Source organism: Protopterus annectens, chromosome 11.part0 (assembly GCF_019279795.1).
Source record: "Protopterus annectens isolate FY-2018-M chromosome 11.part0, PAN1.0, whole genome shotgun sequence".
Taxonomy (NCBI): domain Eukaryota; kingdom Metazoa; phylum Chordata; order Ceratodontiformes; family Protopteridae; genus Protopterus; species Protopterus annectens.
The window spans coordinates 682,110,225-682,134,776 of record NC_056745.1 but is presented as its reverse complement, the minus strand read 5'-3'; the positions used below and the strand labels follow the sequence as shown (position 1 = coordinate 682,134,776).

The following is a 24,552-nucleotide window of genomic DNA, read 5'->3' as shown; positions in this document are numbered from 1 at the left end:
ATAAAAGTGCTAAATTATTTGATGGTTGTTTCATCTAGGAGTACGGTGCTGTCTATACTATAAGATGTTGTTGCTATTTGTTTACCAAAGGTGGCAATGCACTTCTTTGGATTTACACCCTTTCCTAATACAATACTGATATGTATGGTTTAGCCTTTGTTGTTTTAAGTAACATGGTATCAGATGCAGAACAAATGCAAACATCCAAATCTCACCTACTGTCAGATTTAATCAGCTTTATTTCTAGGTTAGTGGTTTGAAGATCCAAGAAGTAGATTCCAAACAGGAGGGAGTCCCGATAATGAGCTATGAGGTATACCAGTAGTCACTTTTTTTGTTTTCTAAAATAGCGCCTGCTATTTTAACTACAAGGACTCTGTCAGCCAAGTTTGCTACCCATCTTAGAATACAAGTCAACATTAAAGCCTTTAAGTTTGTTTACAATTACATCAAGGGAAACAGTATCAAAGAACTTGGTCGGATCCAAGTATACTGCAGGAACTGCATGGCTGAAATCTAAAGCTTCAGTGACTTTGTCAAAGATGTTTAGCAAAGTAAAGAACCTCCTTTGAGAGGATTAGATTGATGTCTATCAGAACAGTAAGCCCCCCCCCCCCACACACACACACACACATTGGAGTTTATGAATTGTACATATTACATTTCATCGTGCCACTGCAAATTAGGCTTGTTAGGCTAATCACTTCACAGTGGTATATGAAATGAGTCCTTATGGAGGGGATAACCATATCAATTTTTCATACTTCCGGAACATACCCTGTGGCTATGCTTAAGTTAACGGTTTTAAGAGGGGTTTAGAGAGGGCTTGCCATGCTGTTAATTAAGCAACCATGTAAATTGTGCGGGCCAACACATTGCATATTTTTAGTTTTAGAAAATGAACTGAGGATGTGTTCCACAACAACCCAGGGTGGTGGAATTTGAGGAACTTAACTAACCATTTCTTAGGTGTAGTTAGTTGTACGCTATTTTCCAGTATTTTAATGGGTGTGAGAAGGCTAAACGTTAGACAGAGGTTGAGTCTAGATGTAAATGTGGTATAAGGGAGAGGGAAATTAGTCTTTATATGATTTTACAAACTGAGGATGGAGGTCATTGGAGCATCAAATGGGTTTTATTCTAGTAAGAATTCTACTGCCTTTGCTTTCATTTGTTTGAAGCAGAATGTGTTTGTATTTGGGAGTACTACTGTTGCCCCCCTACTTTCATTTCCTGCTATTAATCTGTGCCTCCAGTCCCCCCTAAAACTTCCTCTAAATATTGCACATACTATTTTCAATTCTGACTACATTTGCAAGTCTTTTTGACCCCCACAAAGGTCCAGTTTTACCAGTATTTTTTTCTTTTTCCAGTTCACATGCACTCATTTTTTAATTCAACTGTTTTAACAGTAACCACATTGTTTCATCCTCAACTTAGAAATGCATTTATGTTTACCTAGCCCTAATAAAATCTGTCCATAATGTCTCCTATAAACTTGCCATTTAACTGTTAGGACAAGCAGTGTGCTGACTGAAGCACAGATTCAGAATTAAGCTGGAAAATATAAAACTGTGTAGATAAGAGGAAATCTGAATACTGTACATTTCCTTGGTTATTTGATAAAGTGCATAAAGCTCACTGTGTATGACTCTTTCAGAGAGCCTGAAGTAAGACAGCTGAATTAAGTGAGTATTCTGACTCCAGTCACTATAATGATTAAAATAAACTTTTTACAACAGCAACATTTCCTTTTACTAGCCCAAATAGCTTATGTAAAATGTTAAACAGCTATCACAAAAGGTTTCATTACAACATAACCCTGCTATATGAAAAAGAAAAGATATGACAAGCTGGATAAAACTGGGGCCTGAAAAAAAAAAAAAAAAAAACTTTTTTTAGAGGTCATTTGCATACACAGGGATATACACGCAAACAGCTTCTCCAAAGACATAATGTTACATTCAAAGATGGGAATCAGTCAAAGCATACCACCACCAAAATGTACCCCATAAAATATTAAATGAAAGACCAGAAGGGCAATGATCTGCAAAGTGTGGGCAAACAGTTTAAAGACATTTTGAAATATTGTATTTGGCATAAGTGGAAGCAGTACAATTTTCTGCTTACAAGAATGCAATACCACTAACTGTTACTACTATATTACACCTATTTTTGAAAACTTGTGACACAAAGCAGAAGTTGTACACATCATCACAGCTACAACTTAACTATGTATGAGATCTTAGGAATCCACAAATACTCCATAAGTCAGAATTTGTGCAGTACAAAATAATTCAGAATAAGGGACATGTTTAACCAACTACTAACATCAAGTACGCTTATGAAGAATGAAAAACATTTATAAATGCAGTCTTCTGAATTTTACCTTTCTGTCCATGACGGCTGCTAAATTTGTCACCAATTTCTGGGCGACGTGTTTGTCTCAGTAAAATTTTGATCAAGAAAGCATCTTCTGCATTGGAGGAAATCATTACCTTTTCAATGTAAGAATCTGTTGTTCCTTTGTATCTAAGAGAAAGAGAGGAAATTCACACAGATTTATGTCATAACGAGTATATTTCTTCAGCAGATCATAGTAGGCATAGCAAAGTGGTGATGAGACAGTTTTTGAAGCAGAACACCAGAAAAGCTAACAAAACACTTGTTTATTTGTGTTTGTTAATTCAACCTATTTTATGTTAAATTTTCAAATATCTGTTACAAGATTTAAATGGAAACCAATTGTATTAATTATATTTGAAAAATAGTTAACGGACTTGTTTCCAGAAGACATGAATTCATCAAATTAGAAAGATACTGATGCATACTTTCTCGCAGTCTGCGAGTGGTATGTTTTAAGGTAAATTAAGTGATAACTGCTTGCCTTTAACTTGAAATTACCTTTCAGTTATTACTTGCCTGAATTTGCCCAGCATGTCCGAAAAAACTCTTGAAAAAGAAAGGCCTAGGTAGATGTGCTTAAAAATACAGACGTAAAAAATAGAGAGAAAACTGTAAGAATCCCAGAACAGAACAAAATGACTTGAGCAGTTCTAGCCAGAGTAGTAGAAAATGCAAGAAACTCTAGAGTTGCTCAGAATGTGGGGCTGCCCTTTGGCTTTTGGAATTTTATGGTGGCAAAGGAAGAGACGTCTGCAAAATCGGGGGGGGGGGGACAGGGGAGCAACACATATCAGATTAACAGTCAAACAAAAATGGACAGAATGTGTCTGTAGAGAAAGAGACAAGCAGGAAGGCAGCCAACAGAATGGGGTTGTAAAAGGTGGGTGCTGGCAAAGTATAGGAGAACATAGGCAGAAGTTGCTACAGATGCACAGGCAAGTAGGTGGCAAACAGGAATGTGACTGAAGAAAGTGGGAGAACAGTAATAAGAGAGATGTAAAAGTAAAGACATTCTCTAGATGGAAGAGCAACTGCAGACAGCACTGATAAATGATGAAGGGGAGAAGGAGAGCAGTCATTCAGGACCCAGCATCACAAAACCAAGAAATGGGCAGGCTGGAACACTCAGCCAGATGCATATCCTAAAATTGCTATTGTTGTGTGAAGTATAAACAATAAATGGACTCTCTCTGAGACTTGGCTGCTAAATGAACAGCCACATATGTTAGAAATGTGGTCCAAAGGTGACTTCTGTCCCACATATTACAGACCTAATAACTACACAACTATTAATGACGAAGCCTGTTTCCAGATAAGGAGGAGGAGAAACAGCCATTATAACCAAAAATGGTGCAACAATTAAAATTAAAGAACTCAACTCGGACAACCCCTGTTGGGTAAAAAAAACATTACCATTTGTGAACACATCTCGCCATAGCTGTATTATACATCTCACTGCCTTCTTCAATCACACTCATGCAATTCTTCACACACACTCATGCAGTTCTGCACTCACATTCATGCAACAAACACTGGATGGAACCTAAACAATTAGCAGTCAAAGACTGTATAATTAGGTGACTTCAATATTAATGCCTCAACAAATTTCCAACTAAATAGGACATTACCAACCTATAGTTGGGAACAACTAGTCACTAGTCCTACTAAGTCCAATAAACAATTGGGTATCAGGATAACTGTAGACCTACTTATCACATGTACCAGACACTGATGTTTAAAGACGGATAAACTCCCAAACTCACAGTGATCACTCCCCCATTACTTCCACTTGGTCTTTCAAATCTGTAAAAGTTGTTGTTGCTGGTCTTTCGGCTTTTCCCGATTAGGGATCGCCACAGCGGAACTCCGGTCTGCTAATGATTGTCAGTAGACTTTCACAAACGCCGAGGTGCCAGCTTGACGTTCAACCTTCAATGAAGTACTCCCCACAAATTGAAGGTCCTTTCCTGCTAATTAACTCAGTCAACTCAATACCATACTCAATGCAACTGATAAACAAAATCTACAACCAAGCAGATCCAAACATACTCACCTTATAGCCACTCTAGCCAAAATTCAGGAAACCCTAGTTCCAATTAACAAGATGCACACTTGTGGATTTACCATGCCCCTTGGCTCACAAAGGACATAAAAAATTATCAAATTAAGGGATACACCATGGAAGGAATGGAAACAAATGATACTTTTCTACAGGAAAGGAAAGCCACCAGAATAGTCACAGATAATATCAAGGCATCATATCTTACAAAGAGACAAGCCTCACTAGCCAACCATCCAAAGCTTTCCTAGAAAGAATTAGAACAGCAAAAGGCAATACAAAGAATTAAAACAGCAAAAAGCAAAACAACAATAAACCACCTACTAAATGTTGTACAGTAGATGATTTACTTTACAACAATAAACCATCTACTAAATGTTGTATAGTAAATCATCTACTAATTGTTATAACCATTCAAGCAATAACCTTGGAAAAAAATATTGGACAATCCTTATCAGTTCTATAACAAAAATAAAAACTTCCCACCTACAGCTCCTTTAAATCAAAGTCCACCCACTAACCAACCAACACCATTCCCAATGGCTTCTTAAGCTGTTATTTCATTTCACTTTGGTTTCTACCAAGAAAAAGTACAGTTGTGTACCTACCATAAATGTACATGTTCGAGTGTATTCACTGTTGCAGTCATTACTCTTGGGTTATCCTGCTGGCAGGCTACCCTCAGTCGGCCAGAATTCCAAAGTCTAGGTCCGGTGTTGGTTGCTGTCGCCTCTTCCCTGACATCAGTGCGCCAGGGGTATAAAAGATGCAGCCAACGCCATTTTCTTCAGTTTTTCTTGCCCCAGATGTCAGGTGGCCCAAATTGGTAGGCTGAAAAATATGCCAATAAGAAATGCATGCACAAAAATAACATTTCCTTCATCTACAAGCAAATACACCAAAAAGGTTGTATAGGATAGAGAAGTGCAGATAAGTCCCAGCAAAAAGAAAGGGGATGGTGGGTGGGAAACCTGGACTGCAAAAGTGAATACACTCTAACATCTACATTTATGGTAGGTACACAACTGTGCTATGTTCATCATGTTTCACCGTTGCAGTCATTACTCTTGGGTAGAATCCCAAAGCTGAGGATGGGTGGCTGGGCTAAATAGGATTAGGAGAGGCTATGAGGCCCTGCAGAACTACAGTGGCGAAGCCTGCTCTGGACAGAGTAGAGAGGTAAGTGGTAGTGCTTTGTAAAGGTGTGCACTGAACTCCAAGTTGCAGCCTCTAAGATATCTTTGGTTGGTACTCCTCTGAAGAAGGCTGCTGAAGTGGCTGCTGCTCTGGTGGAATGAGGCCTAATGCCCTTAGGCACTGATTTGCCATGTTGAAAATAGCAGAAACGGATGCAATGGCCTATCCATTTAGAAATAGTCTGTTTTGAGATAGCCTTTCCTTGTGATCCTGCAGCATATGACACAAAGTTGCTCAGTCTTTTTGAAAGCTTTAGTTCTGTCCAAGTAGAAGTGCAACTGCCTGTGTATGTCCAAAGAATGCAGAATTTTCTCACCCTTGTTCTGTGGATTTGGGTAAAAGGTAGGCAAGTGAATGGTTTGGTTGAGGGCCACACTGGACACCACCTTAGGCAGAAATGTAGGGTTTGTCCTCAGAGAAATCCTGCCTGGATGACAAATGATGAAAGGTTCCACAGCCATGAGTGCTTGTAACTCTGAGACTCGCCTTGCAGAGGTTATTGCTAGGAGCAGAGCTGTTTTCCAGGATAAGAGTTTTATATCTGCTGTTGATGCTGTCTCGAAAGGAGGCAGTGTGAGTTTTTCCAAAACATAATTGAGGTCCCAGACCGGAATTGGTGCTCTCCTTGGAGGTCTAATGTTTTTGGCCCCTCTAAGGTACTGCCTTATTAAAGAATGAGAAAAGATAGGTGGTTCTGTATCGTAATGGGCTGCAATGGCAGAGGCATGAATCTTAACTGATGAGAATGAAAGGCCTTTGTTCAGCATCTCAGTTAGGTATTGTAAAATCTGAGGAATATTTGGTACAGACATGTCAATGCTTTGTTCCTGGTTCCAAGCACAGAATCTCTTCCATTTTTCTGCATAAGATTTTCTGGTACTGGGCCACCTGGCCTCCAAGATAACATCCATAACAGCTTTTGAAAGTGGAGTGTTCTGAATGGCTACATTATCCGAAATGCTGTCAGATTTAAGGTCCTGAGTTGGCTGTGCAGGATCTGATTGTTTTGTTGGGTTATCAAGTGAGAAGTTTGAGGCAATATCCATGCTGGACCTTGAGACAAGCTCTTTAGGATTGGGTACCAGTGCTGGCGTGGCCAGTCTGGTGCAATCAGTATCATTTTTGGCTTCTCTTGTCTGACCTTTAGGAGTACTCTGGGAAGGAGAGGCAGTGGGGGAAAAGCATATATTGTTAGATTTTTCCAGCTGAATGATAGGGCGTCCACTTTCCATGTTTGCTTGTAATAAATCCTTGTGCAAAATCTCTGCAATTGACAGTTGTGGGGGGAAGCAAAAAGATATATGTCTGGGCATCCCCATTGCCTTATTATCATGCTGAAGACTTGTGGATCCAGTTTTCATTCATGGGGATCCATGAGGTTTCTGCTTAGTTGGTCTGCCAGAGTATTTGTTTTTCCTGGCAGGAATTGTGCTTGCAGGTGAACTTGAAAAGCCAATGCTATGTCCCATAAGGTCATTGTTTGTCTGCAGAGGGGGTAGGAATGTGTACCTCCCTGCTTGTTTATGTACCACATGACCGTAGTGTTGTCTGCCTTTATCAGTAACTGTCCTGGATGAAGCAGGTCCTTGAAAGCTGTCAGGGCATTTTGAACAGCTAGCATCTCTTTTTGAGTGATGTGAAGATGCATCTAGCTTCCAGGCCATGTGCCCTGAATACATTTTCCTGCCATATGGGCCCCTCAGGCATAATCTGATGCATCCATTGTCAGTGTCTGTCTGGCTGTGGGTAAACTGAATAGCAGACCCTTGTTGTGGTGACAGGCTTCTGCCCACCATCGAAACTCCTGTTGTAGGCAGGGAATGAGTGCAATTACTGTCTCCAGGCTGTGGCAATGCTGAGTCCAAACACTTTTCAGATACCATTGTAGTTTCCTCATATGCAGTCTGGCATATGGAATTAGTAGAATGCAGGATGCCATGAAACCCAAGGCCTGCAAGATTTTCCTTGCAGATAAGTGGGTTTTTGTTGCCAATTCTAGCTGCTGTTGAGTCAACATCTTGAATTTTGGAACCTCCAGAAATATATTTAGTATAGACAGGTCCAGTATTGGTCGCCAGGTTTTGTCCTTCCTGGGTACTAGGAAAAGTCTGGAGTAAAATACTTGCCCCTGCTCTTGTTGAGGTACTTGCTGAATGGCCATCATGTCCATGAGGGCTGTAATTTGCTTTTGTGCCTCTGCCCATTGATTGTGTGGCAGGTCTGGCATGCCCTTTGACCTTGGTAGAGTGTGAAAATGGAACCTACACTATGTTCAGGACCCATTTGTCTTGGGTAACCATTTGCCAATTTGATGAAAAAAGTGCTAGTTTTCCCCCTAAGGGGGCTGTCAAAATAAAGCTGCTCGAGACTGGTAGAGGAAAGTCATTGGGACGGTTTCCTGTAAGGTTGTGATTTATCTTCTCCGCTTTTGGAGGTAGGAGCACCCCATTGTTTAGGCCTGTATGAGCCTTGGGGCTGAGATCTGCCTCTGGGACGCCTGTATCTGCTTCTTTGTGGTCTGTCTGACACTGGAAAGGACCAATTTTTAGAAGGCCAGTTCCTGCTAAACCTGGGTGGCTGTACCTGTAAGAAATCCTTAACTGTCTGCATGGATTTCGCTTTATCCTCCATTTTCTTCAACACCTCTTCTGCTTTAGTACCAAACAAAGTATCATGCTGTAATGGTGCATCCAATAATTTTGCTTTAATATGATCAGGCAGATTCTGTTCCTTTAACCAAGCATGCCTTCTAATAATAGAACCTGTAACAGCGGCCCTGCAAGAGGCCTCCAGTGAATCATAACCACATTGCAAAGTATGCTTTCCCACTTGTTCAGTTGCATGCAATAAATCCTGCAATTCCTTGTTCTCTGAACATTCAGTATTTGTCAACATTTTCTGTTTAAGCAGTGACATTAAATATTGCTGATATTTAAGCATATGAAACCTGACAATTTAAAGCCCTTACAGCCAGGGTAGCAGAAGTGTAGATTTTTCCCCCATCTGTCTAGAGCCTTAGAATCCCTATCTGAGGGGACAGGGTTTTTTGCAGTGGAAGCTTTAACCCCCTTTGGACCCTGAGGTATAGTTTCTGGGTCAGCAGCGGGGTTTTTATATAGGAATTTATGAGAATCCGGGACCCTGTAGTATCTGTCTGGCTTACAGGTGCAGGGGGTAAAGAGTCAGGGGACAGGCCGGACTCTGAAAATAGATCTACAATGTCTAGAACAGGTGGAATAGCAAGGGGTCTGTGCTGAGGAAGTAGCAGAAAGTCTCTGAGCCTTTTCTTAGATTCAGAATAATCTTGGCTCTCCCAGTGGAAATGCTCCCTCATAGTATGCAGGGTTTCCCCAAAAGAATAATCCTCAGGAGGAGAGGCTGAAGGAATGGATTCTTCAGCATCAGAATCCTCATAGGAAAGCATGGAGTAATCCTGTTCAGAAGAGGAATCAGAGAAAATAGATACCTGATCAGAAGAATCATACTTTGTATCATGCCTAGGCCTCTTATCAGGAGGGGGATGGGAGCCCCTGATCAAAGTAATTAGGTCTTCGGCCATTTTGAGCATCTGTTATTTAGGCATGGAAGTCTGAGTAGGAGAATGCTGTACTTGTTTCTTTGTCTTTAGAGCTGCTTTAGTCTTTGAAGCTGAAGATGGCTTAATATATAGTTGTGTAGGTCTGAAGACAATACTCTTAATATCAACTGTTGGCAATAATATAAATAAAACGTTGTTGTCATCTTTTTTCCTCATACAATATGTGTGATCATAAATCCTGTTTTGTAATTGCCTGTCGGTTTTCCCGACATAAAAACAGGGTCTGAAGACACCCTCAGAAGCCAATGCCTGCTCAGTGGCTCCGGACCCATCTGAGGGAATGATTTCCGAGTGTCCAATACCTTAAGTATCCACAGGCCCAGTCAGCTCCACGTGGGAGTCGGTAGCGGCCTGTGGCTCTGAGGTAGCGGGCACCAGGGGCTGCGAAAGCGCCTCACTTGAAAACTGGCGACTGGCCTAATAGAGGCTTCGTCGTTGGTTTTGGACCTCGGATGCCTATCCTTGTCCTTGCGTTTTTTGTAAACTCTGGTTGTCGGCTGGTCCAATGGCATTATATAATTAAATCTTCGGCCAAAGTAATGAAATGCAAAATCGAACCGACGCTTGATAGTGCAGTGGTTAAATCTAGCACAAAACTGACAGCTAGCAACGTTGCGATCAGGGCCTAGGCAAGGAATACAGTAAGAGTGAAAATCCTTATGAGGCATTTGCTTCCCACAAGAAATACAATTGTTAACTTTTTCTGACACCGGTCTGGAGCAAGAAAAAAAGTTTCCCCAATGGGGTACTTAGCTTTAATGAAGACTTCGGTTCTGAAATTCGGATTTGAAAATCTCAGGAGTCGGCCGACCGGCACTTGCAAACTGCTTTTGCTTTGGGCACCGCACGGCAAGAAAGACTGAAGAAAATGGCGTCGGCTGCATCTTTTATACCCCTGGCGCACTGACGTCAGGGAAGAGGCGACAGCAACTGACGCCAGACCTAGACTTTGGAATTCTGGCCGACTGAGGGTAGCCTGCCAGCAGGATAACCCAAGAGTAATGACTGCAACAGTGAAACACGATGAACATCCAAAGATCTGCTAAAGAAATTAAACTCATCGGGATCTAAATTCAGTATACTCCACCCCTTCTTTCCTAAGGTTAGCAGTCAAAACAATTGCCAACCCCCTCTTCACATGTTTACAATCCATCACTTACCACAAGACAAGTCCCTCCTACATTAAACATACTACTGTGATACCTATCCTAAAATGCCCCACCTCTGAAGATCTTAAAAATTGCCACCCAATCTCTAATATGAGTCCCATCACCAAGATCTTTGAAACACTGCTTCACAGTTACTTAAGACACATAAATAGCTATGGGCAACTGTGAACAGCAGCATGGCTTTTGTAACCCATTTAGCACAATAACAGCCTTCTATGCAGCTACTGACAACATTTTCAGCAATATAAATGACTGACTGCTAACAGCTGGGGAATTCATTGATACGACAAGGACATTAAAACAGTTAAGCTGTACTACTGTATAAACTCAAAAAGTCTGGTGATATTATTTTGAAGTTTCAAAATTACCTACATGGCAAAACCATTCAAGTATACACTGAGGAAACATTTTCTAATACAGGCATAGTCAACAAAGGCATCCTATAAAGGAGCATGACTATTTTCACTATTCATCAATGATCTTACTGACAACCTTCTTAGACTTTAGCTTATGTATATAGATGATATGACTTGCATAAATCTCCAACTACCCCACAAATCAACCTACAAAATAGTTTCACAAAACTATGAAAATGTACACAATTCAAAGTATTAATACACCCGAAGAAAACTAATACAGTATTTACTACTCCTCTCAAATGTACAAAATACAACTACTACTAAAAGACAATGGTTCTATCATACCCTACAAAACTGAACAAAAATACTTCAGAATCACACTGCACCTAATGCTTAATTTTAAAACCCAAAGTCATAAAAAAATATTTTCTCAATTAAAATGATGCTACAAAGTAACATCTCTTATCTGCCCCTGACAGAACCTCTATACCAAAAAATGTACTGATGCTAAAATTAGAATATGGTTTACCACTATTATGTCTGCACTCAGCATACAGCACCAAAAAAAAATCTAACAGTAGAAAATAACATCTATAGATTCAGCTTGTCCCAACCTCAACCAAAAAAATGGATTAAGAGTCTTGACAAGGAAAAAAGGATGGACCATATTATAGAAAACATGGATCTTGGGGCTTAGAATTAATAAAATATGAAAAGAGATGACCGAAGGGGAGAACTGGATGTACAGCATGAAGGCACAATGACTTCTCAGAGAAGGCAACTGAGGTAGGAAGAAGCAGATCCCAGGATGTGGCACAGAGATGGAGGGAGGGAGGAGGCTGGAGGTAGCATTCTCTAAACTGTTACTTATATCAGCATGCTTAAGAAGGAGAGTATTATGCAACACGTCTTGCTGTGGATGTAAACAAGGGAGAAGGCCTTGAGACTTAAGCAGAAGGGCAAGAACAGACTTATCAGAGACACCAAATCCACATCAGGGACAGGCTTCACATTAGCCCAGCACATCATCAGTACTTAAAAAGCAAAGCTGTAACTGTATGCCTAATGACTGCATCTTTAACCTAAAACTGAACTGGGAAAGGGCTTCTCAGATGTAGAACAGGGGTACAGGTAGTCAGTACCCATAAGAAAAAAAAATGTCTGCAGATGATAGACAGGAGCAAAAAGGCAAGTAGTATAATTCTTCCAGTTGAAGCATTTCTGCAAAATAATGAGGACCTATACCAGAGATGCAAGAGGAACGAGTGGACATTGCTACATTCACAAAAAAGGGTTGGACAAGGAGGTGCCTAGAAGTAGCCTGCTTGAGAAAGACAGAGAAAGAAGGGATTAATGTAGAGCAGCAAACTACACAAAGGGGACAAAAAATGTGAGGTCAGACATGAGAAAGAACATCACCTGTTGAGAAGACACAATTCTAGTACAACTGCCCTGGCAGTAAATGCAGAAGAAAGGAGGGACAGCTGATGGATCAAGTATAATGCATCAGTCCCCAGATTAATCAGTGAAAAAAGAAAAACTGGAATAAAGAAATAAAGGAGTTGGACAGGAGGAAAAAGGTAATACTCATGCAAGAGCTGAAATCTGACAGAAGCAAAATGGATGATTCTGCACCTCACAGAAGGCAGACCTCAGGATACATGAGGAGAGGACTGGAGTTTTTCTATCAGTTCACATAACTATTGTGGGATGATAAAGGGCAGAATTTGAGATATGGCTCTGACTGAGGCGGAGAAGGTCAAGAGCAGGCAAAAGTGCCATTTGCCAATAGTGATCATACCACTGAGTGGTTAGATTGGAGAGTGGGAGGTTAAGAATGCAAAGACAAAACACTGCTGGAGCATTTTAGGGAAGTGGATTAAAATGAACTTGAGGGAGATGGAGGCAAAATGAAGAGAATGGAAAAAGGATGAACTTCTAAGAGATATGGACAAGGATATGAAGAAGTCAACTTTTATTATTGCCCTTTTTCGTGTAAAAAGAATAATAAAAAAAAGCAAATATTAAAAGGAAAAAGACTGAAGTAGACAAAAAATCCAGTACATAGGTGAAAAGGACTACTCGGATATTAATGGTGTTATGACAACAGCAATATAAAATATAAACCTGCATCAAAGTTGAGGGACATCTATTAGTTCAGTATCTTAAAATCATAATAAAGTGACGTCTCAATATTTCAAATAAAAATGTGGCTAAAAATGCAGGATGATAAAGAACTCAGGAAGAATCAAACAGAGGAGGTGGCCAATACACCTAAATTAAAATGTATTAGGGCAAACAGCACATACACAAGGTGAAAGGTGTGTTGAGGTGGCAGGAGCAAAGTAGAAGGAGGCTAGCATAAAGAAGTAATGGTAGCAAAGCTTACAAGGTGATAAGAGGGAACGACAGACATTTTATAGCAGACAAGAGTAATGGATGGACAGAAAAGAAGAGGTGCATTGAATACTGTGTGCCACACGTTTTGAAAGAAAGCAAGGGGAAGATGCCAAGATAGAAAGTGGGTAGGACATAGTGGAGAGAAAAGTAAGAAAGAAAGTGAACAAAACCAGAAAAGTTTAAGAACCAGAATGCCTTTAGGGAGGACAGAGCACAAAGTCTGCACAGGACTGCATTCCAGGGTCATCATGAAACCCTCTAGCTTGTTGGCAGACCAAATGAGACAGATATTATAGTTACATACTCACTATAACTCTGAATCGGAGACGTCTGTTTTCTTTGTTCCTTAACTGGTCAGATCTGTCCTTGGTTACTCAACAGACTTTAGGTTCTGTAGCTCAAGCTCCTCCCATTGGATAAGATTGGACATATTATTTAGAAACTACTCCAGGACACCTCCGATTGAGTTTGTCCTCTAGTTAATCACAATGGAAAAAGCAGCCAATAGTAATATCTGAGTTAAACAGCATGGAAAGTGAAACGGTGGGAAAAGAGGGAAGAATCAGAGAACAAAAACTCTGGAGTCCATAGTGCAGAAACTAATCAGAAATATCCCTCAGGTCATACCATAAAAAAGGAAGGGACAATGGTGGGTGGGAAGTTGAGGAATGATGAAAACAGACAACACAGATGTCGAGTTATGGTGAGTACATAACTATAATATCTGATGTCTTTTTCATCTAATCCTCATCTGATGGGATAGAGTCCCTTGCCACAGTAATCTTGGATGACCCTCAAGGAAAGATATTCTGGTATACTGCAGAACCAAATGCTGCGCTATTTCTTGATAATATATCCAACTTGTAATAAGCTATAACAGTATAAACATTGGACCATGTAGCAGCTGTATATATGTTTTCTATAGATGCTTTACACAAAAAAATCAGATAATGTGGCCACAGACCTACTAGAATGTGCTTTAGGATTTTTGTGTAATGACAGGCCTTTATTCCTGTAAATAAAGGCAAAACAATCAGTGAGCCATCTGGGTAGTCACTTTTGTTACTGTTATGCCTAATCTGACTTTACTAAAGGATACAAAAAGTTTTTCTGATCCTTAGGTCTGTGAATGTAAAATCTGAAGTCTCTATGAACATCCAGTAAAATGAAGCAAAAGAACAACCTCTTTTTTTGTTGCAGAAGTTCGAGAATACCTATGAATGAAAAATCCTCAAGGAGTGATTCCCCTTCATCGAAGTCAGTGTCTTCAGTTAATGACTCTTGTGGACATTCTATGTGCTTCCTTTTGCATGTACGCTTCTGAGAGGGACATTCACTGAGGTTCTGAAGAAGACTCTGAAGTGCCAGCAGTGTCCTGAATGAGGACAGTCTTGAGGCTTGATATGACTGGCTGTCTCAATAGGATGAAGACACCAAACTTCTACAGTAGACAGTTGAGTGTAGGGTGGAACCAAGGCGGGTAAAGGGTGCCTTTTCCATCAAAGAGGAGAAAGCACTCTCCACTACCTCTGAAGCCACAGGGAAATCTCAGTATTACCCCCACCAGATCCAAAGAAGCCTGTCAGTGCCGAAACCCAATCCTCCTGGCTCTGATCTCAAGGCAGAGGTCAGAGTCGAGCTGTTCATGAAGGTATGGCTCCTTAACCATCAGTCTCGATCCCAAATGACTGGAACCAGCACCAACGCTACAGCCCCAAGATCCTTCTGGATCAGACAAGGACAGACCTGTTTGGGCTACAGAAAGCGTTGGAGTCGAAAAAGGCAAGTCTTCACAGACCTGTTTGGGCCACAGAAAGCGTTGGGAGTCGAAAAAGGTAAGTCTTCAGATCTATAACACAAAAACAGAAGCAGCTTATCCAGTGAAACAATGAAGCCAGGAACAGCACGGAAACTTTTAACATGGTTTAATGAAGTAAAACCTTAATACATTAGGCATAGTCATTCATCAGGACTATCCCCCCACCACCTTTATCGGGTTTCATAACCCTTAAACTGGTGTCCTTCCTTAATTTTTCTAGGACACTACATTCAACAGGGCTTAAATTAAGGAATAGAGATGGTTATGAGCAACAGTACCGGTCTACAAATTTTCGGGGGGGGGGGGGTACAAGGATATACGAGTACCAACCACCCCGACTTGGAAAATAATTTTATTCAAAATGATGTAACAAACCCCGACAGATTTACCTTTGAAAATGTTAGTATTTACAATTTTAGTCATATTTCCTTAACCAAAGAACATTTTAGCCTTCTATCAAAAGGAACCAAATTCATACCTAGTAAAAAGGGAAATTTAATAAAATTCTCATTGATGTTAAAGCTTTTACTAGGAAAACTAATTTCCAGGTTATGTTTGATCAAAACAAGAGATCTGAATCTGGAGATTTAGTAAAAAGGAGTACATACAATCCCCCATTACACCCTCAAATTAAAAACTTTTAGAATACAGTTGAGAAAGAGATTAGAATGAGACATAGGAAAGTGATATACAGAAGGAATGTAAGCCCTGTTGAATGTAGTGTACTAGAAGAATTAAGGAAGGACACCAGTTTAAGGGTTATGAAATCCAATAAAGGTGGGGGAATAGTCCTGATGAATGACTATGCCTGATGTATTAAGGTTTTACTTCATTAAACCGTGTTAAAAGTTTCCATGCTGTTCCTGGCTTCATTGTTTCGCTGGATAAGCTGCTTCTGTTTTTGTGTTATTGGTGTGAGGTCGAAGCTGCTGTGATTTTATGAATTTACAAGTCTTCAGATCTGACACAGGCACACACTGAAATCATGGGTCTGACATCTCTAAAAACCACTGGGCGGACTGGAAAAAGAGCTAAAGCCTGAGGTTAAGGGGTGGAGAGGCTCATGGGTCTGATGGGAGACGAAAATGGTAAAATATCACACAGAATCTGGGTTCTGAGAAGTTTTCTCATCATCCTGTCTACATCCACTTCTGATAGGCTCGTGAATGATCTGAGGAAAGACAAAGATGATGGTGGCGGGAAGCTCTTCAAGGTGTGTCTTGATGGAAGGGGGAATGAAGCCTCAAAGACAAGGGTCCTGGAAAAAAAACATGGTGAGTTAGAGCTGGATCTAGTCTGATTTGGACGAGAAGACAAAAGCTGAAAGTTTAGACTTTGGTTTTTGTTACTGTCAAGGTCTTGGAAGTGGTCAGAGCTGACAATTCAGATATTTTCTCAGGGGGAGCCAAGCCTGAAAAGGTTGAGGGAGGACAGAGGTCAGGGGAACGATTCCTCCATTCCTTAGGTCTCTCTGTTGCATCCCCAGAGGATTTCTTAAAGGGAGACTGTGCTCCACAGTCAAAAGAAACAGAGGATGGAAGTAGGCCTTTCAGAATTAATTTATTCTTCCTTTTGACCACGGTCCTTCTATAGCAAATGTTACAAGAAACACTATGTTGACCTGAACCTAAACAGTAAACACACAGTGAATGGCTATCAGAATTTGTGATCTTATGCCTGCCAGAAGAGCACTTTTTAAAACTAGTAGGAGTTTCTAACATCCTTTAAATCACAACAAATGACCAACAATGCTACTAATACCACATAAATAGTGAAGAAAGAAGGAGAATAAGAAAAACAAATACCAAAAATGGTACTGAAAAATGTACCATAAAGGAAATGAAAGAAAGGGTGAGGGCTTAAAGTCCAAGTGCCAAAACTAGTGAGGAAACTTTGAAAAACTAGCTATCTCTCTCTCTCTCTCTCTATATATATATATATATATATATATATATATATATATATATATATATATATATATATATATATATATATATATATATAGTAGGAGGAGGATTATAACAGGAATTAACCCAAGTAAAGAAAAAGTAGAGAAATAAGGACATAAAAATTCTCTTGCAAAACAAATCGCTCTAAAGGTTACCACATCTTATCGCTAAAGCAGCAAATGAGACTACTCTGGAGTAGCTGGGGGATTATGGTTAAGGGGAGGAGCTCAAGCTATGGAGTCTAAAGTCTCTTGAGTGGCTGAGGTTAGATTTGAAACCCATCAGTTGTGGAATAGACAAAAAAAAAAACATTAGATCTTAAATACACCACTGGCCAAAGCAGGACTGCCTGACAACTAAAGTTAAATGTGGTACTTTTATTCAAAGGGGCAAGAATAAAAAAAAAAAGTTCAATGAAATACACAATTATTAGCTTAACAGCAATGGCAAGGAAAATCATGGAGAGAATCTTAGAGAAAATATTGGTTGATTTCTTACATACCAAGTATTTCCTAGACAGCCAAACAGTTTTTTTTTATTTGAATTTGTTTGTTAACAGGAAGAATAATTATGACTTCTTACATGCCAAGTATTTCCAAGACAGCCAAACAATTGTTTTTATTTGAAATTGTTAACAGGAAGGATGCGTATGATGACATTTCTTTCTGACAGGAGGGAAAAGAGTCCCAAAGTTTTGGGCCGAGAATAGTTTCATGACTAGAAGGAGCTTTCAATCCAACCCAATTGATGTCTGCCAAGTCAGTTACTGGAGAACATAATGGGAGTATGCGTACCAGTGGTTTACTTGGACTGCACGGAGGCCTTTGATTTTGTTCTAGACATGTTGCTGTTAGGAAAACTGTGTGTGTGTGTGTGTGTGTGTGTGGGGGGTAGGACTAAGAATTAGAAATTAGACTGCTATATGGTTGAAATTCAGAATACAGAGGGTTGTGTTGAGGTTATGAACAGTAAAATCAGGGATAAGGATAATGACTAGTAGGGTAATGCAGAAGTCAGTTTTCTGTTCAGTACTCTCTACAATGTTTCATACCTAACCGAGGGAGAAAGAACAGGATAAGCCTTCCTCAATGATGAGAAAGCTAAGGTGCAGCAGTTAAGACTTTTGTTTGGGGAGGGGTCCAAGGAAGGATACTGAAAGGGAGGAGAAAGCGTGTAAAGAAAAGGTGAATAAATGGCAGCAGGGTGGTAGTTGATGCTCAGTACAGACAAATGCAACGTATTGCACTTGGGCCTCATCAATCCTCATATGATGCATCAAACTAGGGGAATAATTGACAGCAAGAGAAAGAAAGAATGAATGAAAGAAAGAAAGGAAGGGATCTGGTAATGCTTACACACATGAGCAGGACTACCAGGAACACTGATGGAGCAGAGCACATCATACGTATAAAATGCACATTTCTGATGGTCATTCAAGGAAATGAACATCAAACTGCTGGATGAAAATAGGGTGGAAATAAAAGAGAAATATGGTTAAGAAATAACATGAATTATTTAGAGGGACTGACAGATGTTAAAGTACTGCAGAATAGGAGGAATCTCACAGAACAAGATCAATTGGAGAATGCTAAACAGAAAATAAGGGACTACACCTTGATAATATGCATGAGTTTGAAAGACTGCTGTTAAGCAACTGTTCATAATTAGTCCAAAGTACAAAAACTTTTAGCACAAAGACTCAGGCAACATATAGCAGAAAGAGTTGTTGCAAAGCTTAGGGAGCCTACAACAAGGAAGATAACAAGAGATAATGTAGAGCTACTAGAAATATTTCAGAAATTCTGTATAAAGCAGAGAAATGTGGAAATCAAGATAAGGTACAAATGGAAATGTTTATGGAAGAATAAAATATGCCAAAGTTAGAGGTAAATGAGGCTCAATTGCTAACAGGAGGGGATGAGATAAAAATGGTGATATAACCAATTGACAGGGAAGTCCCCAGGAATAGATGGTATTCCTGTGGAAGTTGGGAAGCTAGAAGGGAAAAACTGATAAAGATCTGGAAGGTTTTGTTAAACAGTATTTTAAGAGTAAAAGTAAAGAAAGAAAAAGCCCTGTTCCTGAGTGATGGAACAAATACACAATAGTCCAATCAAAAATAAAAATATGTTCCAAACACTGAACCACCACAAAGGAGCTCAAATACAAGTAGAAAGTGTTCACCCTTGTAATAACGTTTCTGTGGACAGTATTTTAAGAGGATGAAATGCACCAACATCCTGGAAGAATGTGGTGATGGCTGTAATAACTAAAGAGGGTAAATAACCCATCAGATCCAGCTTCATACAGGCCCATTTCAATCCTAAACCATGAATATAAACTATTTATGCCTATAATGGCTAAAAGAATGGCAAAGGTGATGCTAAAACTGATAGATAACAGCCAATGTGGTTTTATGGAAGAAAGGTAAACATTTGACAACATTAACAGAACACTGATGATCCAGAGGGAAGCAGAATACAAAAAAATAAAACTGTTGGTGGGTCTTGATGACGAGAAAGCATTTAACAAAGTAACCTAGGAGTTTATGAGCAGGGAAATGGAAGCAATTGCATTCCCTGATAAAATAAGGATGATTAGGAGGATATATGAGGGATTGGAGGCAAAAATTAAAGTGGGTGGTTCCTCTTCAATAATTTCTGAGAGCAGAGGAAACACATAGGGGTGTCCTCTTTCCCCCTTATTTGCATTACATTTAGAACCATTGGCAAAGAAAATAAGAGACTCAGTAATTCAAGGATATAATTGGTATGGTAGTCAAGAAAAGCTGGCTCTATTTGCAGCTATTAATTTATACCTTATAAACCAGAAAATGCCATTTCAGTATTGTGGAACATTTTGAGGCAATTTCAAATATTTTCTGGATACAAAATTAAGGAAGTTAAAAACAAAGGCAATAGCTGTAAATTATGTACCCACACACGAACTGGTTAAACAATTTCCATATTTATGGGTTCATAATAAAATTAAGTAATTAGAGTATATACAAAAAAAGGATTCTGGCGTGGCAGCTAAGGATATGCAGGAAGAGACCAAACAAAAGATAATATAAAAACTGAGAAATTGCAAGCTCCGTTATATTGATAGCAAGGCACAAGCAGTTAAATTGTTTCTAGTTCCTTTAGTGTTATACACAGGACAGGCATATTTTTATCAACCAGAGAAGCTGTGAATAGCAATCAATAAAGGGCTGAAGGATTTTATCTGAGGGGAAAATGGCAAGAGACAAGTTGGATAAAGCTTATTCTTCCAACAGAACAAGGTAGTTTGGGATTACCTGACGACTTGAAGTGATATTTCAGAGCTACTCAATTAAGGCTCCTATGAACAAGTACAAGCAGAAATCTATCATTTAAAGTGGAAAAGGATGTTAATGAAAACAGGGGGGGAGCTCAAAATAACAAGGAGAGACTGGGATTTTGGAAGCAGATCCTTAAGGAAAACAATGACCATGTAGAATGTCACATTAATAAAGTAACAAAGTATTCTAAGAATTAAGTCAACACAGGAATGGAGAAAGGAGATTCTACTGATAAGGATGACTGCAATTAGGGATACAGACAATATGCAAGAGGGGGCTGGAATTTATTGGAGGAAACTGGGAGCAAATAGAGAGGGAAAAGGGAAATAAGCCAAGGATTTATTTGGACTGCAGGCTAGAGACTGCCTTCCCCCACCAAGGATTGATATCAGAATACAGGCCAAGAGAAAAAAAATGTAAGATCCTAAGCAAAAGACCAGCACTGGAAGAGTTTTTAGTACAATCTAGAATGCAAGCTGCTGTTAAAAAAGGAATAATTAGTAAAGCATACAAAATATTGCATGAAAATTATAAGAATCAATCAGAGGAGGTTGGAAAGGATTGGGAACAGAGACTGAATAAGCAATTCTCAAAAACAATGAGGGATATATGTATGTCTCCCACATATGCAACAGAGTCTAGAAGATTTAGTATTATTGGAAGTGTGTACATAGGTATTTTTATACCTCTAGTAGACTTCAAAGAAATTTTCCTCAGGTTGAAAGCAAATGTTGGAGGTGTGATGGGAGAGAAAGAAGTAATTGGGAACACATTTTCTAGGAGTGTAATGAGCTGGCAGACTTTAAAGATTCCCTGTAGACTAGTCTAGCTGAACAAATTGGTACAACTAAGGAAATTACTTTTTGAGATGTGATACAGAATCAGAATTGCCTAGACAAAGTTAGGCCTTGCTGACTTTAATTATGGTGGTTGCCAAAAAAGCAATTACTAGCAAATGGAAATTAAAGTCTAAACCAACTGTAATATAAGTAGTGAATATAGTAACAGAGATAAAACAACTGGAAATTGGGATCTTCAGAAAAGGGTAAGAGCAAACTACATAGAAAAAAATGGGAATTGTGGGAACAATACATGCAGAAGAGGAAGAAGGTTTAAAAGACGACAAGATTTGAAGAGCTATGTATTGTGTGACTAACAATGACTGGGTGGATTATAAGTGATGTATCATCTTTGCAACTACAATTATGTCAATATGGTTTGTGATGTATAATGCTTGCAACAAAAGTTATGTCAATATGGTTTGTTTTCATTTATATAAATGTATGACTGCCTATGTCATAAGAGATAATTTAATAAAAATGTTTCCTGTTTTAAAAAAATAGTGGGCTTAGTATGGATTCTTGAGGTATGCCTACAGAAAGGAAAATAAACTGTATTCATTCTGCCATTTGACTTACTGAAATCTGTTGGAAAGGTATCTGTGAAATCAGGTAGCAGATGATTTAGAGAGGCCCAGCTTAGAGAGTTTCCTAGAAGGTTTTTATTTATTTTATGGGAGATTGTATCAAAGGCTTTGGAAAGGTCCACACACAGAGAAAACCATTTGCCTTCATTTCTGTTGATGTATATGCTACCTAAGAAACTGAGTAGTGCAAAAAGCAAAGTAAACACCAGCAACAGCAGATAAATCTTAAGTCAGTCACTAAGTCCAAAGTAAGAAACAGATAAACATCTGAAAGTAAACATGAGTAATCACTTTAATATTAAAAAAATTAAACACATATGTAGTTCATAAGCTTTAGCAGTAATGCTTCCTCAAGTATAACAGTCATTCAGTGACACTATCTTATATAATTCAGTGGTATGGGACGTTTGTCACAAGATCATTTTCATTTTCTTATTAAAAAGATAAATATATTTAGAGTATATATAGAACATGGAAATAGTTTAAAACCTGTTCTGAAACAAAGAAAATGAATCAAGTGATATCAAGGGTGATTAAGGAAGAAATGGCTCCTGAGGGTAGTCAAAGCAGTATGGAGAAAGCCATATCCCAGATGACTGGAAAATAAGCATAGCAATTGCCAGTGTGTACAAGAACAAAGAGGACATTAGCAACTGTGGGCAGTGTAGAGGTATCAATGTGGGCAGTATAGAGGTATCAATCTCCTGTGTCACACTACATGAAGGTTCTGGATAAATTGATTGGTAAACAAATATATAAAGTGGTAGAAAGTAAAATGGGAGATGAGCAGTTCGGATTCAGATCAGAATGTAGCACAACTGACTTGATGTTTGCAGTCAGACAGATAGTCGGGAAGCGAGAGGTGAAGAAAGAATCCAAATGGACATTGCTAATCTTGGAGAAAGCACATGACAAGGTCCCAGAAAAGCTGATTTGGGTAGTCCTGTGAAGGCTCGAAATCACAGAAACACTGGCAGAATTAGTGCAGGCTATGTACAACAGACTGACAGAGGGGTTTCCAAGTGGCAGTGGGTGTACGTCAGGTTACAGCTCTGAGCCCACTACTGCTTACACTAGTGATGGACTACAATAACCAACAGGCGAAGGGACACACAACAAACTTGCTGTATGCAGATGATCCTGTTGGCTGACACTGAAATGGGTCCAATGGGATTAGTGTTCTACCCCAATTAAATTCAAAATAAAATTTACAAGTAGAGTCTGAACAAGAACTTCAGCAAAGGATAGGGAAATGGAATGTAAAACTGAAGGCACATGACATAAAAAGTACAGTTGTGTACACTTGCCATAAATGTAGATGCTCGAGTGTCTTCACTGTTGCAGTCATGACTGTAGGGTTCTCCCCTGCCGGCAGGCAGTCCTCGGTCGGCCAGAATCCCAAAATCTGGGTCCGGCGTCGGCTGTTCAGACATGCTCCCTGACGTCAGAGCGCCAGGAGTACAAAGCTGACAGCCGACACCATGTTCTCCAGTTTTTCTTGCCCCAGATGTCAGAAGTTCCAAAATGAGTAAGGTCCCAAACCCTTTGCAAATACACCTCAGAAGAAGGGTGAAAAAAAAGGAACCACACAAAATAAAAAATAAGAGGGGACAGGAGGGAGGGAAACCCACACTGCAACAGTGAAGACACTCGAACATCTACATTTATGGTAAGTGTACACAACTGTACTATGTTCATCGTGTTTCACTGTTGCAGTCATGACTGTAGGGTAGAATCCCAAAGCAGAAAGAAAGGGAGGTGGTCATAAAGTAGAGGGGGCAGCTATAAGACCCTGCAAGACTGCAGAAGCAAAGCCTGCCCTAAACTTAGAGTAGAGAGGTAGATTGTAGTGCTTTGAAAAAGTATGCACTGAACTCCAAGTTGCAGCTTCCAAAATGTCTTTGGTAGGAACCCCCCTGAGGAAGGCAGCTGAAGTGGCAGCAGCTCTGGTAGAGTGAGTCCTTATATTCCCTGGGATTTGCTTTCCATGGTGTGAATAGCAAAAACAGATTCCATGAGCAATCCATTTAGAAATGGTCTGTTTTGAAATGGCTTTACCTTGGGAACTTGAAGCATAAGAAACAAGCAATCGCTCTGATTTCCTGATGTCCTTGGTTCTGTCCAGGTAAAAACGTAGTTGTCTGTGTACATCCAAGGAATGTAAGATCCTTTCCCCTTTATTTTGAGGAGTGGGGAAAAAAGTTGGCAAGTGAATAGTTTGATTTAAAGCCACTTTGGAAACCACCTTAGGAATGAAAGTAGGATTAGTCCTTAAAGACACCCTGTCTTGATGAAAAATAATATAAGGTTCCACAGCCATAATAGCTTGCAACTCTGAAACCCTCCTGGCAGAGGTCAGAGCTAACAGGATGGCTGTCTTCCAAGATAAAAACTTGATGTCAGATGAGGCAGCAGGCTCTAAAGGAGGTAAGGTGAGCTTTTCCAAAACATAGTTGAGATCCCAAGCAGGAATGGGAGGAGATCTAGGGGGCCATAAGTTCTTAGCTCCTCTGAGAAATTGTCTCATGAGCTGGTGGGAAAAGATAGGAGGGTCTGTATTATAATGAGCAGAAATAGCAGAGGCATGTATATTTATGGAAGAGAGAGAGAGACCCTTATTGTAAGAGGTCTGACAGGTAACGTAAAATCTGAGGAATGTTAGGAATAAGAGGATCAGAATCCTGAGCCTGCATCCAGGAACAAAATCTTTTCCATTTTCTTGCATAAGACTTTCTAGTGCTAGGACGTCTGGCTTCTAAAATGACATCCATAACCTGCTTGGGTAGGAGAGAATGAATCAAAGATCCTGGATTAACCAGGCCGCCAGGCTGAGAGTTTTGACATGGGA

The 24,552-nt window shown here is 39.7% G+C and overlaps 1 protein-coding gene across 1 annotated transcript in view; it reads right to left on the bottom strand.

Annotated features, from left to right (window-relative positions):
• POLR3B (RNA polymerase III subunit B) overlaps positions 1-24,552 on the bottom strand; it is a gene marked incomplete in the record, with an annotated part of 1,742,661 nt that overhangs the window by 298,564 nt on the left and 1,419,545 nt on the right. Inside the window, 1 exon segment of the mRNA XM_044088141.1 lies at positions 2,390-2,532. Within this exon segment, the coding sequence (XP_043944076.1) occupies positions 2,390-2,532 (143 nt within the window).